Below are 15,073 nucleotides of genomic sequence, written 5' to 3' on the forward strand. Positions count from 1 at the left end.
GTAACTGGATGCTATGCCTGCTACATTCCCCCTCCCTCCCAAAGCACAGACCCCCATGAGATTCCTGAACCCATCCTTCACATTTTATGATGATCCAGGGCGATTTCAATCAGAGGAGCTTTTGTTGCTGTTTGACAATCTCTGTTTGCCCTCAAAGTCGCCTATTCTGAAAATCGGGCGGGCACAACCGCGGCGAAGCATCTCAGCCAAGGCAAAACTGCGAGCCAATGCCCTGGTCAGACTGTCTCTTCCCAGGGACTCTTTGGCAGGTGGAATCCCAGAATCTTAGAGTTGGAAGGGACCCCCAAAATCATCTAGTCCAACCCCCCTGCGATGCGGGACACTTTCTGTCCAACGTGACACTCGAACCCGCGACCCTGGGATCAAGAGTCTCCCGAGAGACCGACTGAGCTATCCCGCAACAACCTCCGGAAACAGCCTTTGCAAAGCAGGTGATTTGGGTGACCGTCCTGCAGAATAAGCGCATAGGGCCACACTGCCCTCGGTGCATTAGGCTTCTTAGGCGAGGTCAGAATTCTCCCGCCTGGGTCCCTCTCAAAGTTTGCCCAGTCCTCCCCTCGCCCCAGGCTACCTGCCCTCGATGACCGTGATGATGTCGTTCATCTGGATATGGAGTTTGTCTGGCTCGTCAAAATCTTGGAGGGCCCGCATATCCGTGGGCTGCGCCTGGGGGAGGAAAGCAGGGGAGATGTGAAGGCTCAGCAAAGAGACCACCCAGCCAAAAGCTTGCAGATCTGCTGGGAGGGAAACTGCCCTGGCCCCCCGCCAAAGGCAAGGACCCGAGTTCGAATCTCTACTTAGCCGCCGATCAGCTCACTGGGTCAAAGTCTCTCAGCCCTAACTGAGAACCACACATGCCATCTTGGGGGAAAGGTGAGATAAAGATGTGAAAAGACGAAATGCAACACAGTGGTACCTTGGTTCCCAAATGCCGAAAACCCGGAAGTAAGTGTTCCGGTTTGTGAACATTTTTTTGGAAGCTGAAAGTCCAATGTGGCTGTCGGCTATTGTTTCCGGGGCGCCTGCACCAACCAGAAGCTGCACCTTGGTTTTAGAACATTTCAGAAGTCAAACAGACCTCCGGAACGGATTAGGTTTGGTGCTTTTGTTTTTGCTATTTATTTTGCATTTTTGTTTTTGAGGCTTTTTCGGTTAATTTGTTTTTGTGGCTGTGTGGATTGATTGATTGATTGACTGTGGAAATGGATAAAAGCCCTCCATCCAAACAATAACTATCATCAGTGCAGGTAAGAAAGAAAAGATTTTTTTTATTTTTATCATCTACAATACTGTCTTATTTGTTTTATAGCACAGTACATTGACTATTGCTTTCATTTTATGGATCAATGGTCTGGTTAGATAGTAAAATTCATGTTAAATTGATGTTTTAGAGGTTGTTTTGAAAAGTCTGCAACAGATTAGCCTGTTTTGCATTACTTTCTATGGGAAAGGGCACCTTGGTTTTAGAACGGACTTCCGGAATGGATTAAGTTTGAGAACCAAGATACCACTGTAAAATAAAATAGAACCTGTGGCTGTTGCCTCTCTCTCTCTCTCTCTCTCACTAGGTGGCAGCACAGAGGACACCCAAATAAGAGATGCCTCCAAGGGTTTCTGAGTCATAGAATCATAGAACTGTAGAGTTGGGAGGAACCCCAGTGGTCATCTAGCCCAACTCCTGCAATGCAGGAACCCCTAAACAATCCTTGCCAGTAGGCCACCCAACCTCTGCTTAGAAACCTCCAAGGAAGGAGAAGCCACCGCCTTCTTTCTGAGGGGGTCCATTCTGCTATCGAACAGCGCTTAACGCCAGAAAGATCTTCCTGATATTTAATCGGAATCTCCTTCCTTGTAACTTGAAGCCATTGGTTTGGGGCCTACCCCCTGCAGCAGCAGAAAACAAGTTTGGTCGCTTACATCCAAGGTTCCCCATTCCCCATGGATTTCCCCCTAAATTGATTCTGAATTCTGAATTTATTGTTATTCACGTTTTATACTGTATTTCGTGCTGTTTTTTTGTTGTATCAATTGAGTGTTTTAAATCTGTTGTTAGCCGCCCTGAGCCCGGTTTTCTGAACTGGGAAGGGCGGGGTACAGTGGTACCTCAGGTTACATATGCTTCAGGTTACAGACTCTGCTAACCCAGAAATAGTGCTTCAGGTTAAGAACTTTGCTTCAGGTTGAGAACAGAAATTGGGCTCCAGCGGCGCGGCAGCAGCAGGAGGCCCCATTAGCTAAAGTGGTGCTTCAGGTTAAGAACAGCTTCAGGTTAAGTACGGACCTCCGGAATGAATTAAGTACTTAACCTGAGGTACCACTGTATAAATAAATTATTATTATTATTATTATTCCACACATGATTTAGTTTGGGCGCACAGGTTAACACTGATTTTCCCAGCTGTTATTATTTTGTATTCCTCCCCCCAAAAAAACCCCCTCAAAACACCTCTCGCAAATACCTCCAGGAGGAAGTCACGCAGGGCAACAAATGTGGGTCGGTCTTCCGGCTTGTGTGCCCAGCATTGCAGCATGACGTTGTAGATGTCCTGGGGACAGTCTTCTGGCCGCGGCAGCCGCTCTCCCTCCTTGTCGATCTTGTGCAAAATCTAGGCAAAGGAAACAGGGCTCAGGAAAGAGCCGGACCCAGCCCACCTAGGAGCTTGGTGGCAACGCGGAGAGCGACGCAGGAGGTCCAGCGCACATCATTTAAAAACAACAGCACCCTCTCGTTTGTGAGGATTTCATCTCTCTTCTCACGAGGTAAGGTGAGGCAAGATGATCAAACCTCTCCATTCTGAAGGAAATCAGCCCTGAGTGCTCCCTGGAAGGACAGATCCTGAAGCTGAGGCTCCAAGACTTTGGCCACCTCATGAGAAGAGAAGACTCCCTGGGAAAGACCCTGATGTTGGGAAAGATGGAGGGCACAAGGAGAAGGGGACGACAGAGGACGAGATGGTTGGATGGTGTTCTCAAAGCTACCAGCATGAGTTTGACATGAGCCAACAGTGTGACGCGGCAGCTAAAAAAGCCAATGCAATTCTGGGCTGCATCAATAGGAGTATAGCATCTAGATCAAGGGAAGTAATAGTGCCACTGTATTCTGCTCTGGTCAGACCTCACCTGGAGTACTGTGTCCAGTTCTGGGCACCACAGTTCAAGAAGGACACTGACAAACTGGAACGTGTCCAGAGGAGGGCAACCAAAATGGTCAAAGGCCTGGAAACGATGCCTTATGAGGAACGGCTAAGGGAGCTGGGCATGTTTAGCCTGGAGAAGAGGAGGTTAAGGGGTGATATGATAGCCATGTTCAAAAATATAAAAGGATGTCACATAGAGGAGGGAGAAAGGTTGTTTTCTGCTGCTCCAGAGAAGCGGACACGGAGCAATGGATCCAAAGTACAAGAAAAAAGATTCCACCTAAACATTAGGAAGAACTTCCTGACAGTAAGAGCTGTTTGACAGTGGAATTTGCTGCCAAGGAGTGTGGTGGAGTCTCCTTCTTTGGAGGTCTTTAAGCAGAGGCTTGACAACCATATGTCAGGAGTGCTCTGATGGTGTTTCCTTCTTGGCAGGGGGTTGGACCCGATGGCCCTAGTGGTCTCTTCCAACTCTAGGATTCTATGAATTACACGTACAGATGAAAGTTTCAAAACAATTCCTGCAACTTGCATAGAAATGCACCTGATCTTGTTGCAGTGGGACCAAGCGACCCACGTGTGGCTACTTAGTCTGCTGCCGAGGTGCTCACTGTGGATGTCCAGGCCCCTATACTGTAGGTCTCCTTTAAACCAAATTCAGGCCTTCAAACAGAGGCCTGTTCTCCAGCAGCCCTTCAAGTAGGGGGCTGGTTCTCTTGGAAGCCGGAGACTCAAATGACAATTAGGAAACCCGACTGGGAAACCAAGGGCTTCTCTTCCACCAGGGCTCTAAAGAGCGCAATAGGTTGTGCAGAGCACGCCAGACTTCCCCCAACCTGGTGCCCCTAAATGCTTGTCAGGAGTGCTCTGATGGTGTTTCCTGCTTGGCAGGGGGTTGGACTCGATGGCCCTTGTGGTCTCTTCCAACTCTAGGATTCTATGATTCTATGACCAAACTGCAGGAGGCAGTGGAAGACAGGAGGGCCTGGCGTGCTCTGGTCCAGGGGGTCACGAAGAGGCGGACACGACTAAACGACTAAACAACAACAAGGTGAGGCACCGCGCAGACCAGGCTCCCGCGATCGTACCTGACTGCCGTTGAGGCCAATCCAAGGCTCCTGTCCGTAGGTGAACATCTCCCACAACGTCACACCGAACATCCAGGTGTCGCTGGCGTGAGAGAAGGTGCGGGTCTTCAGGCTCTCAGGGGCGCACCTGGATTTGCAGGTGGAAAGAGAGAGGTGCGTCAGTGCAATTTGAAAGGGGGGGGGCAGGTATAATGCAATTCAGAACAATGCTGGGTGGAGAATGAGACGGGTTGGTTAGCCCCAAGATGGAAAACGAGCGAGGTCTCCGCTAAAGAAGAATGGCAACTTAAGCTGACAGAACATGCGCAGCTTGCAGACTTAACATACAGAATAAGTGAACAAGAAGAACATAGGTTTAAAGAAGATTTGAAAACGTTTATTGACTAAATTGGGGGGGGGGATTGTGTACACTTCAAAATGTTGGCAGCATTAAGAAATATTCAGCAGTGTAAATAAGTTTTGATGGATGCAATAATGGAATACTGCATGGTTTAGTTTTTTGTAAAATATGCAGGGATCTATGATATGCAAGGAGATGCAGGTGGCACTGTGGGTTAAACCACAGAGCCTAGGACTTGCTGATCAGAAGGTCAGCAGTTCGAATCCCCGCGACGGGGTGAGCTCCTGTTGCTCAGTCCCTGCTCCTGCCAACCTAGCAGTTTGAAAGCATGTCAAAGTGCAAGTAGATAAATAGGGACCGCTCCGGTGGGAAGGTAAATGGCGTTTCCGTGCGCTGCTCTGGTTCGCCAGAAGCGGCTTAGTCATGCTGGCCACGTGACCCGGAAGCTGTACGCCGGCTCCCTCGGCCAAGAAAGCGAGATGAGTGCCGCAACCCCAGAGTCGGCCACTACTGGACCTAATGGTCAGGGGTCCCTTTACCTTTACCTATGATATGCAAAATAAACTATGGAAAGAGAAGAAGGGAAGTAATTGATATTTTAAGGATGTTTAAAACGTATTTTGAATGGTAAAACAGAAAATTTAATATAAAAGGGGAGAGAATGAGATGGGTTGTGTTGAGCTAGGGACACTCCTAAGAATGCAAGAACAGCATCAGACCTGTGGCCCTTATAATACGGCAATCTCACAGGTAAACTGGAACATGAGATGCAAAGACACTCTTTGGGTCACCTTCCTCAGGACCCCAATTATATAGTTATTTGATTCTGGGGTACCATTTCGGGGAGCTGGGGGACCAGGGGCCCCCCAAAAAACATTTTCAAGGAAATATTTTTGCTGCTAATTCAGCCTGGCTTCGTTTTCCTTTCTGTATATAATTTTATTAAATTTTCTGTTTTACAATTTAGAATATTCATTTAAAGAACCTTAAAACGTCATTGACTTCCGTTCTTCTCTTTCCATGGTTCATTCTGCATATCATAAATCCCTGCATATTTCACCGTTCAGTATTCCATTATTACATCCATCAAAACCTGTTTACACCGTTGAGTTCATCTTATCGCTGCCAAGTGTACGCAATTTTCACCCATATAATCAATAAAGATTTTCCAACCTTCTCTAAACGTATGTTCTTCTTGTTCTCTTATTCTATATGTTAAGTCTGCAAGATGTGGATATTCCATCGGTTTAAGCTGCCATTTTTCTTTAGTTGGGACCTCGCTCGTTTTCCAATTTGGGGCTAACAAAACACAGGCCATAGTAGCGGCATACATAAATAACTTTTTCTGACACCTGGGAATTTCCGTCTGACTTATTCCCAACAAAAAAGGACTCTGTTGGTTTTTTGGGGGAAAGTACTTTTAAACATTTTAAAACATTTTAAACATTATGGATTCCTTTCTGGGTTATGTGCTCTGTGTGTGTGTGTGTGTGTGTGTGTGTGTGTGTTGCATTGCTCGACTGTATCATTTTTAGCCTGGTTTCTGCTAAGCCAGCCTTTAAAAATAAAAAATAAAAATATATATTTATACCTGCCCTTACCAGTTCAGAAAACCGGGCTCAGGGAGGCTAACAACAAATTTAAAACACTTAATTGATGCTGCAAGGAAACAGCATAAAATACGGTATAAAACATGAATAACAATAAAATCAAAAATCAAAAATTTAGGGGGAAATCCATCCAATAAGCATTAGATGATCACCAGGGCTAGCTGGCTAAATTAGTCCTATTTGGGCCAGCATGGAGACCAGGGGAGAATTAGCTGCAGGATCCGAGAGCGGGTAATCTTCATAAAAAAGGGAGAGGGAGGGAAGGAAAGGGAATAAAAGATCAGGCTAAGTTCAAATTGAAAGCCAGGCGGAATAGCTCTGTCTTACAGGCCCGACGGAAGTAAGTTAAATCCTGCAGGGCCCTGGTTTCATGGGACAGAGCATTCCACCAGGTTGGAGCCATCACTGAGAAGGCCCTGGTGGAGGATAATCTAACTTCCTTAGGGCCCAGGACAAACTGTGATTATTCATGGACCTTAAGGTCCTCTGTGAGGCAGACCAGGAGAGACGGTCCCGTAAATGCGAGGGCCCTAAGCCACAAAGGGCTTTAAAGGTCAAAGCCTTGATGGTGCGCAGTTGACTCACCAGGCAAAGGGCACCTTTCGATGTTCTTGCATGACGTAATGGTCATCGTTCTTGGGCAAAGCCCTCATGAGCCCAAAGTCTCCGATCTTGACCAGGTCATTGGTGGCCAGCAGGATGTTGCGGGCAGCCAGGTCCCGGTGGATGAAGCGCTTGGACTCCAGGTACGCCATGCCGCGGGCGATCTGGATGGCATACTGGCAGAGGGTGGCGATGAGGAAGTGGCCCTGGTTCTTGCGCAGCCGGTCCAGCAGGGAGCCCAGAGGGGCCAGCTCCGTGACCTTGGAGGCAGGACAGAAAGACGTCACGCGCAGCGGAGGCCGGGACCCTCGACTCGGGGTTGGCAAAAGGGCCGCTGCCCGGCTACAGGGACCAGAACTGATTCATAGAACGGTAGAGTTGGGACGGGACCCCCAGGGCTCATCAAGTCCAACCACACAGGAATTACTCTGACTGAGTTAGAGAGTGGTGCTGTTAACGGCAACATTCTGTGTTCAGTCCCCCCCTGCACTGAAAGGGGTTGGACTAGATGATCCTCAGGGTCCCTTCCAACTAATAATTAATTAATTAATTAATTAATTAGCCACCCATCTGACTGGGCTGCCAGTCTGGGTGGCTTCCAACAAAATATTCAAACACCAAAAAAACCCCTCAAACATTTCTATGTGTTACGTACTGAGTTGAATAGTATCCAAAATGCAGCAGTCTGATTGGTCCTAGAACAATAGGATTCAGAATGCAGCAGTATGATTGGTCCTAGAACAATAGGATCCGGAATGCAGCAGTCTGATTGATCCACAGGAGCCACCCAATCCAGCTCCAGGTGGAAGTGAATCCACAACCTGATTGGCCTACCGGAGAATCCCGGAATTAGCCAATCACGTGGGGCCCATTGTATAAATAAGGTATATAAAGCAGACATTCTGGGGGAACTTCCATTCCTCACTACTATGAGCTGAATAAAGAGCATGAAATCCACTCTCAGGGGTTGTATTTCAGAAATAAACAACTATCTGGCTTTTAGAAGACACCTGAAGGCAGCCCTGTTTAGGGAGGTTTTTAATGTCTGATGTTTTATAGTGTTTTTAATATTCTGTTGAGAGCTGCCCAGAGTGGCTGGGGAAACCCAGCCAGATGGGTAGGGTATAAATGATAAATTATTATTAAAACAAAATTAAAAAAATCCTTCCAGTAGCACCTTAAAGACCAACTAAGTTAGTTCTAGGTATGAGCTTTCGTGTGCATGCACACTTCTTCAGATACACTGAAACAGAAGTCACCAGACCCTTCTATATAGTGAGAAGGTGGGGAGGGGTCTTACTCAGAAGGCTGGTGGGAATGGGTGATTGGCAGATAGCTGTGATGAGCCTGTTGACGACTCTTAACAACTGCAATAGGTCTTACAGGAAAAAGCAAGGGGTGAGAAGGTGAAAAATGGCTTTGTCATGTATAATGAGATAAGAATCCAATGTCTTTGTTCAGACCAGGTCTCTCCATGGTTTTAAGTTTGGTAATAAGTTGCAATTCAGCAGCTTCTCTTTCCAGTCTATTTCTGAAATTCCTTTGTAATAGAACAGCTACTTTGAGATCTTGTATAGAATGTCCTGGGAGATTGAAGTGTTCTCCTACTGGTTTCTCTGTCTTGTGATTCCTGATGTCAGAAATTATTATTAAATTATAAATTATTATTATTATCCACCACCAGCTCCAGCCCCAAACACCGCTTTTCCCTCTGTGGCTGGAGCCCAGAAGCGGCGTCTGTCCTCAGCCTCTCCAGAAGGGAGCCCTGATCCTCACCATCTTCATGGGGTTGGAGAGCACCACGCCGTAGAGGCGGATGAGGTTCAGGTGGTCCAAGGAGTGCATGGCGTTGACCTCACGGATGAAGTCGTCAAGGGCTTCCGGTTGGCTCAGCACGTCCGTCTTGAGGCATTTGACAGCCACGTTCAACTGGCGGAAGAAGCAAGAGAGGGCAGTGCCAGGTTAAGCTTTGGGCATACAGGTTGCAGGGCAATCTTTAACCCAGAGGGCGGACAACATGGTTGTTGCGGATGACATTAGAAGAAGAACCAATTGTTAATTTGCTGGAAGCCACCGAGCGAGGCTGAAGTTGTGCCGTTCCAACTTTGCAAAACTTACATAAACGTTCTGTTCGGTTGACAGCTGGTGCCTGGATTCTATTGGCTAGATAAACCCACAGGTGCATCAAACCCCAATATTTACCCAATGGTAAAAAAGGTAAAGGACCCCTGGATGGTTAAGTCCAGTCAAAGGCGACTATAGGGTTGCGGGACCGCCTCTCCTAGTCTGCCCCACAGAGGACCTTAAGGTCCATGAATAACCATAGTTTAGAGGTCCCGGGCCCTAAGGAAGTCAGACTATCCTCCACCAGGGCCAGGGCCTTCTCAGTGATGGCTCCGACCTGGTGGAATGCTCTGTCCCATGAGACCAGGGCGCTACAGGATTTCACCTCCTTCTGTCGGGCCTGTAAGACAGACCTATTCCGCCTGGCCTTTAATTTGAATTCAGCCTGATCTTTTATTTCCCTTCTCTTCCCTCCCCCTCCCCTTTTATGAAGATCACCCGCTCTGAGACCCCACAGCTAATTCTCCCCTGGCCCCCTCGTTGGCCCAAGTAGGACCAATTAGCCAGCTAGCCCTGGTGACTATCTAATGCTTATTAGATGAATTTCCCCCAAATTGATTTCTGAATTTTGAATTTTATTGTTATTCATGTTTTTATACTGTATTTTATGCTGCTTTTACAATTAAGTGTTTTAAATTTGTTGTTAGCTGCCCTGAGCCCGGTTTTCTGAACCGGGAAGGGCGGGGTATAAATGAAATGGCGAATGTCCAGAGACAGCTTTCCGGGTTATGTGGCCAGCAGGATTAAACCGCTTCTGGCGCAACGGGACACTGTGACGGAAACCAGAGCGCACGGAAACGCCGTTTACCTTCCCTATTTATCTACTTGCACTTTGACGTGCTTTCAAACTGCTAGGTTGGCAGGAGCTGGGACAGAGCTCACCCTGTTGCGGAGATTCGAACTGCCAACCTGATCAGCAAGCCCAAGAAGTAGTTTAGTCCTGCTGGTCACATGACCCAGAAAGCTGTCTGTGGACAAACGCCGGCTCCCTTGGCCTAGAAAGCGAGATGAGTGCCACAACCCCATAGTTGCCTTTGACTGGATTTAACCTGTCCAGAGGTCCTTTACTTATTTACCCAACAACACCATACAGTGGTGGGATGTGGGTGACGCTGTGGTCTAAACCACAGAGCCTAGGGCTTGCCGATCAGAAGGTCGGTGGTTCGAATCCCAGCGACGGGGTGAGCTCCCGTTGCTCGGTCCCTGCTCCTGCCAACCTAGCAGTTCGAAAGCACGTCAAAGTGCAAGTAGATAAATAGGTAACACTCCGGCGGGAAGGTAAACGGCGTGTCCGTGCGCTGCTCTGGTTCGCCAGAAGCGGCTTAGTCCTGCTGGCCACATGACCTGGAAGCTGTACGCCGGCTCCCTCGGCCGATAAAGTGAGATGAGCGCCGCAACCCCAGAGTCGGTCACGACTGGACCTAATGGTCAGGGGTCCCTTTACCTTTTCCATACAGTGGTACCTCGGGTTAAGTACTTAATTTGTTCCAGAGGTCTGTTCTTAACCTGAAACTGTTCATAACCAGAAGCACCACTTTAGCTAATGGGGCCTTCTGCTCCCCCCGCGCTGCCGCTGCACGATGTCTGTTCTCATCTTGAAGCAAAGTTCTTAACCCGAGGTACCATTTCTGGGTTTGTGAAGTCTGTGACCTGAAGCGTATGTAACCCGAGGTACCACTGTACTGGCTAAACTCCCCCATCGCCTCCATTACTGCCAGCATAGCAGGAAACCAGAGAGAGGAAAGCCCCCTTACCAACTTGCCGGTGGGGGTGCACCACTCCCCTCGCCGCACCACCCCAAAGGAGCCGTCGCCCAGCTTCTCAAAGAGCATCAGGTCCTTTTCGCTGATCAGGCATGTCAAGGCCTGCTGCTGACCCTCTTCCAGGGGGGGCGGGGTGGACTGCTTGCCCAGGCCGCACTGTGCCAGGGGCTGGAAGTCCGAGTCAGGCCGCTTCCCGCTGAAGACCTGCTCAGAAGGAGAGAGGAATTATTTATCTGTATTGTAAAATTTCCCAGTAGTGATGTATGGAAGTGAGAGCTGGACCATCAAGAAGGCTGATCGCCGAAGAATGGATGCTTTTGAATTCTGGTGCTGGAGGAGACTCTTGAGAGTCCCATGGACTGCAAGAAGATCAAACCTCTCCATTCTGAAGGAAATCAGCCCTGAGTGCTCACTGGAAGGACAGATCCTGAAGCTGAGGCTCCAAGACTTTGGCCACCTCATGAGAAGAGAAGACTCCCTGGAAAAGACCCTGATGTTGGGAAAGATGGAGGGCACAAGGAGAAGGGGACGACAGAGGACGAGATGGTGGGACATTGTTCTCGAAGCTACCAGCATGAGTTTGACCAAACTGCGGGAGGCAGTGGAAGACAGGAATGCCTGGCGTGCTCTGGTCCATGGGGTCACGAAGAGGCGGACACGACTAAACAACTAAACAACAATTGTAAAATTTACACAGCGACAATGGGCTTTCCCTTAGGGTTTGCTTCCGAAGCCTTTCTCACGAGCGAGTACAGCTGCAAGGCAGTGGAGGTTTAGGATCAGATTTTTCCTTCTCCTCTAATGCATTTCTTTAAAAAATTGCCGTTATATCGGGGTGCCCTGGGATGCATTTTTATGAAGGGTGAGATGCAACCGTCCGAAGTAAATTAAACAAAGGCATGTAAGGATCATTAACCACCTCGAGATACATTTTGTTTTTTAAAAAACAAAGGGCAGACTATAAATAAATAAGAAAGATATAGACATGCACAAGGAGATGGATGAGGGTGATGGTAGCTGAGGGCCTGAGAAGACGGCCCTTTCCCCGTCTCCATAGGCTGAGCTTCACAGCATATTCCCAAACACTCCAACTTCCCAGGGACTGGTGAGGGACCCAACGGGTCTCTGAGCAAGAGAGAAGGCCTATTGGCCATGAGGTTTTGGGTAATAATAATAATAATAATAATTTAAAGTTTGGTAGTTATTTTTCTCTTTGACATCTGGTGGGAGGGCGTTCCACAGGGCGGGCGCCACCACCAAGAAGGCCCTCTGCCTGGTTCCCTGTAGCTTTGCTTCTCGCAGCCAGGGAACCGCCAGAAGGCCCTCGGAGCTGGACCTCAGTGTCCGGGTGGGAGGGGTGGTTCTCTCATGATCCCCATCTCCCCGTAAAAAATCCAAACGGATTCTCATGGTGCCCAGGATTCGATCAGGGAACCGGCTCGCATGGGGTGCTGTAAAGAAGGGAAGCCAGAGCTCTGGCCGCAACAAATTCATTTTACTTTATTTACCAGCATTCATGTGCCACTTAATCACAGACAACCTCGGTTGCTTCAGCTGCTGTCAAGACACCAGGAGCTGCATGTTTGGCGACCACAGGATACTGGGAAACTGAGGCAACGGAGTGGCTGGAACTCTTAACAGAAGAGCTGCATGCTGCAACATTTTGCTGCAGTCCCAGTGGTACCTCTGAATACTCACTGTAGGGCCTGAAGGGAGACCTGGGCAGGGTTATTGTCTCTATGTCTCGCTCAGGAGTTCCCTAGAAGCAGCTGTCTGGCTACTATAAGCAGCAGAAGGCTGGACCTCAACGGGTCTCTGGCCTGATCCTGGTTTCCTAAGGCATCCCAGGGGATGTGCCCCTTCAGATCCCCACCCTCTCCAGCAAAAGGAGGGCTTCTCGCTGCAATGATCTGCAGGCAGTTAAAAGCCTGGCTCCAAGCCAGCCATGAAGGTTAATTCAATACTCTCCTGATAATTACTGTGAATTCAATTTGCAGCCGTTGAGCTCACAGACATCACGGCCAATTGCAGCTATTTATCACTTCCACTTGCTGCTTGTAGGTGGGTCTGTGTGCATGCGGGAGGGGGCAGGGACCCCCCTTCCAACTGCAGCACCCTATGCAAACAGACGTTAATAACAGCAGAGTGGCAGAGTCGGTCCACCAGTAGCAACGCAGCCTGGCGATAAAAATTTGCTCCCGAGGAAGCCTCAGCCAGAAGGGGGTGCCAGAGGGACCAAAAGCGCCTGGCTCCCATCTGACGGCTCAGCAGAAAGGAAGGCGGTTAATTATTTTGAGCTTGCAACTAATCCTGTAAACTGCAATCGATTAGCCAAAGTGCCTTGGGAAATTAACCTTCCGAGGACAGAGGTCTGCATGGTGCATCTGTCCACAAGCGCAGTTTTTTTAATCTGCCCTTAGTGCAGATTTCTTTCTTTGATTACTGGGGTTTTAAGTCCAGTTTAGCTTGCATTTTGTTCTTGCATTAGTCATTTATTTATTGCATTTATATCCCACCATTTTCCTCCGAGGAGCTCAAGGTTTAACAGTCCTAGAATCACAGAACTGTAGAGGTGGATGGGACCCCCAAGCATCATCTAGTCCAACCCGCTGGCCGCAGATCCCAAAGGTGACACAGCAGCCATCTTTGAATATCTGAAGGGCTGTCTCCCGCTCCTCATTTTAATCCCCTCATTGGTCCTGTGTGGCAGGTTAGGCTGAGAGGCACCCATAGGCACCATGGCTGAGTAGGGATTCAAACCCTGGACTCCCAGGTCCCTAGCCTGCTGCTCTAACCACTACTCCACACTGCTTTGTCGCACATTTTGTAAATATGCCGCCTTAGAGAGCCCATGGTGCACAGCTGGGTGTGCATCTTTTAAAGGCATGAAAAGGCAAATAAACAGAGCATGGAGGCTGAAACATATGATCAGTGCATGGAGGCTGAAAAGGAACAGATCGTCTTCTAGTTTCAAGCTCAAAATGCAGCTACAGCTACAACCTCCTACTGCTGCATTTCAGCTTAATAATAATAATAATAATAATAATAATAATTAAAAAAAAATTTATTATTTATACCCCGCCCATCTGGCTGGGATTCCCCAGCCACTCTGGACAGCTTCCAAAAAAATATTAAAATACTGTAATACATCAAACATTAATGTTTAAGCTTTCTTTCTTTCTTTCTTTCTTTCTTTCTTTCTTTCTTTCTTTCTTAAAAATTGGTAATGGGAGACTAGCAACGTGCCTCTAGTCAGTCCTTAAGAAACAACCATCCAGCGGGGATTTTTAAAAACTAAGTTTCTAGCCCTCTTGAGTACAGCTGCCCTTACTTTGCTCATCCAAGATTTCCGCTTGCACACAGCCTTCCTCCTCTTGACGGCATCCCAGAGGCGCCTCTGACCTGTGAAAGCAAAAAGCGAGGGTCAGCCAGTTGGGGTGGACGGACCGGTCAGTTCCCGAAATATCCACACACACCACCCCCAATCCCCATTGCATGCATGTGCCCCACAAGGAAATCATCCCCAGACTGGATGTTTCATTGTGGCAGGGAATTCTGCAAAGATTTACCGAATATTGTAGCTGAAACACCCTCTGATCCACCTTGCTCCAAGACACTACAGGGCAAAGCACACGCTACAAACATTTGCAACATGGCTCTGCGTGTTTTTCATAAATGTATGCCAGCTAAGTCAGTGTGGGGAAACCCTCCTTTTGAGTAGCGGATCAACTCAGGGGGGGGGAGGGGGGGTTCTTAGCTTGCCGGTCAGTTTTCCGCTCAAAGCAACCCTGAGGTTCCAGATTTGCAGACACAAATCCAGAACCCTGTGAGAGGGGAGTTAGTGGGGAAAGGGCCAGGGTTCATTTTGAGCAAGAAAATGCCTGGCAGGGACAGGGCTAAGCCCTTCCTTTCCTTCTCTCTTCTCCCACTCAATCTCAGGCTCCCAAGAGAACTGCTTTTCATTTAATTCTTTTTTTTTTAAATAACACCCAACCCACAAAACCTGAAAGTCTTCATTTCATACATCTGTGTGTCACCTATGTTTCGTCCCGTAAAGGTTTGCGCAGCAAATTCCTGGCTAGGCATTCCAAACTGAAGGTGGCTATTTAGTTTTGGGAAGAAGTAAAAGGGGACTGGGTTCGTTGTTCAGGCCTGCCTCTTTCAAAATAAAGGCAATTTTCTTTCCATAACCTTGACTCCAAAAGGGGCAATAAGGTGTCATGCATTAGTTTTAAAAATAAGGTAAAGGGACCCCTGACCATTAGGTCCAGTTGTGGCTGACTCTGGGGTTGCGACGCTCATCTCGCTTTACTGGCCGATGGAGCCAGCGTACAGCTTCTGGGTCATGTGACCAGCATGACTAAGCCGCTTCTGGTGAACCAGAGCA

At 48.2% G+C, this 15,073-nt stretch overlaps 1 protein-coding gene across 10 annotated transcripts in view; it reads right to left on the reverse strand.

Annotated features, from left to right (window-relative positions):
* TNK2 (tyrosine kinase non receptor 2) overlaps window positions 1-15,073 on the reverse strand; it is a 115,546-nt gene that overhangs the window by 37,382 nt on the left and 63,091 nt on the right. For all 10 annotated transcript variants that reach the window (XR_014564301.1, XM_083739263.1, XM_083739259.1 and 7 more), the window contains 7 exons: window positions 14,018-14,088; window positions 10,678-10,890; window positions 8,576-8,728; window positions 6,782-7,059; window positions 4,247-4,373; window positions 2,481-2,627; window positions 593-687 (listed from right to left, as the gene is read on the reverse strand). Coding sequence is in view for 9 of the 10 variants with exons in the window: in XM_083739263.1 (XP_083595389.1) it covers window positions 593-687; window positions 2,481-2,627; window positions 4,247-4,373; window positions 6,782-7,059; window positions 8,576-8,728; window positions 10,678-10,890; window positions 14,018-14,088 (1,084 nt within the window). In the remaining variant the exon portion in view is untranslated. The remainder of the gene's footprint in view (window positions 1-592; window positions 688-2,480; window positions 2,628-4,246; window positions 4,374-6,781; window positions 7,060-8,575; window positions 8,729-10,677; window positions 10,891-14,017; window positions 14,089-15,073) is intronic.

The sequence above is a fragment of the Podarcis gaigeae genome (genome assembly GCF_964106915.1).
Source record: "Podarcis gaigeae genome assembly, chromosome: 5".
NCBI lineage: Eukaryota > Metazoa > Chordata > Lepidosauria > Squamata > Lacertidae > Podarcis > Podarcis gaigeae.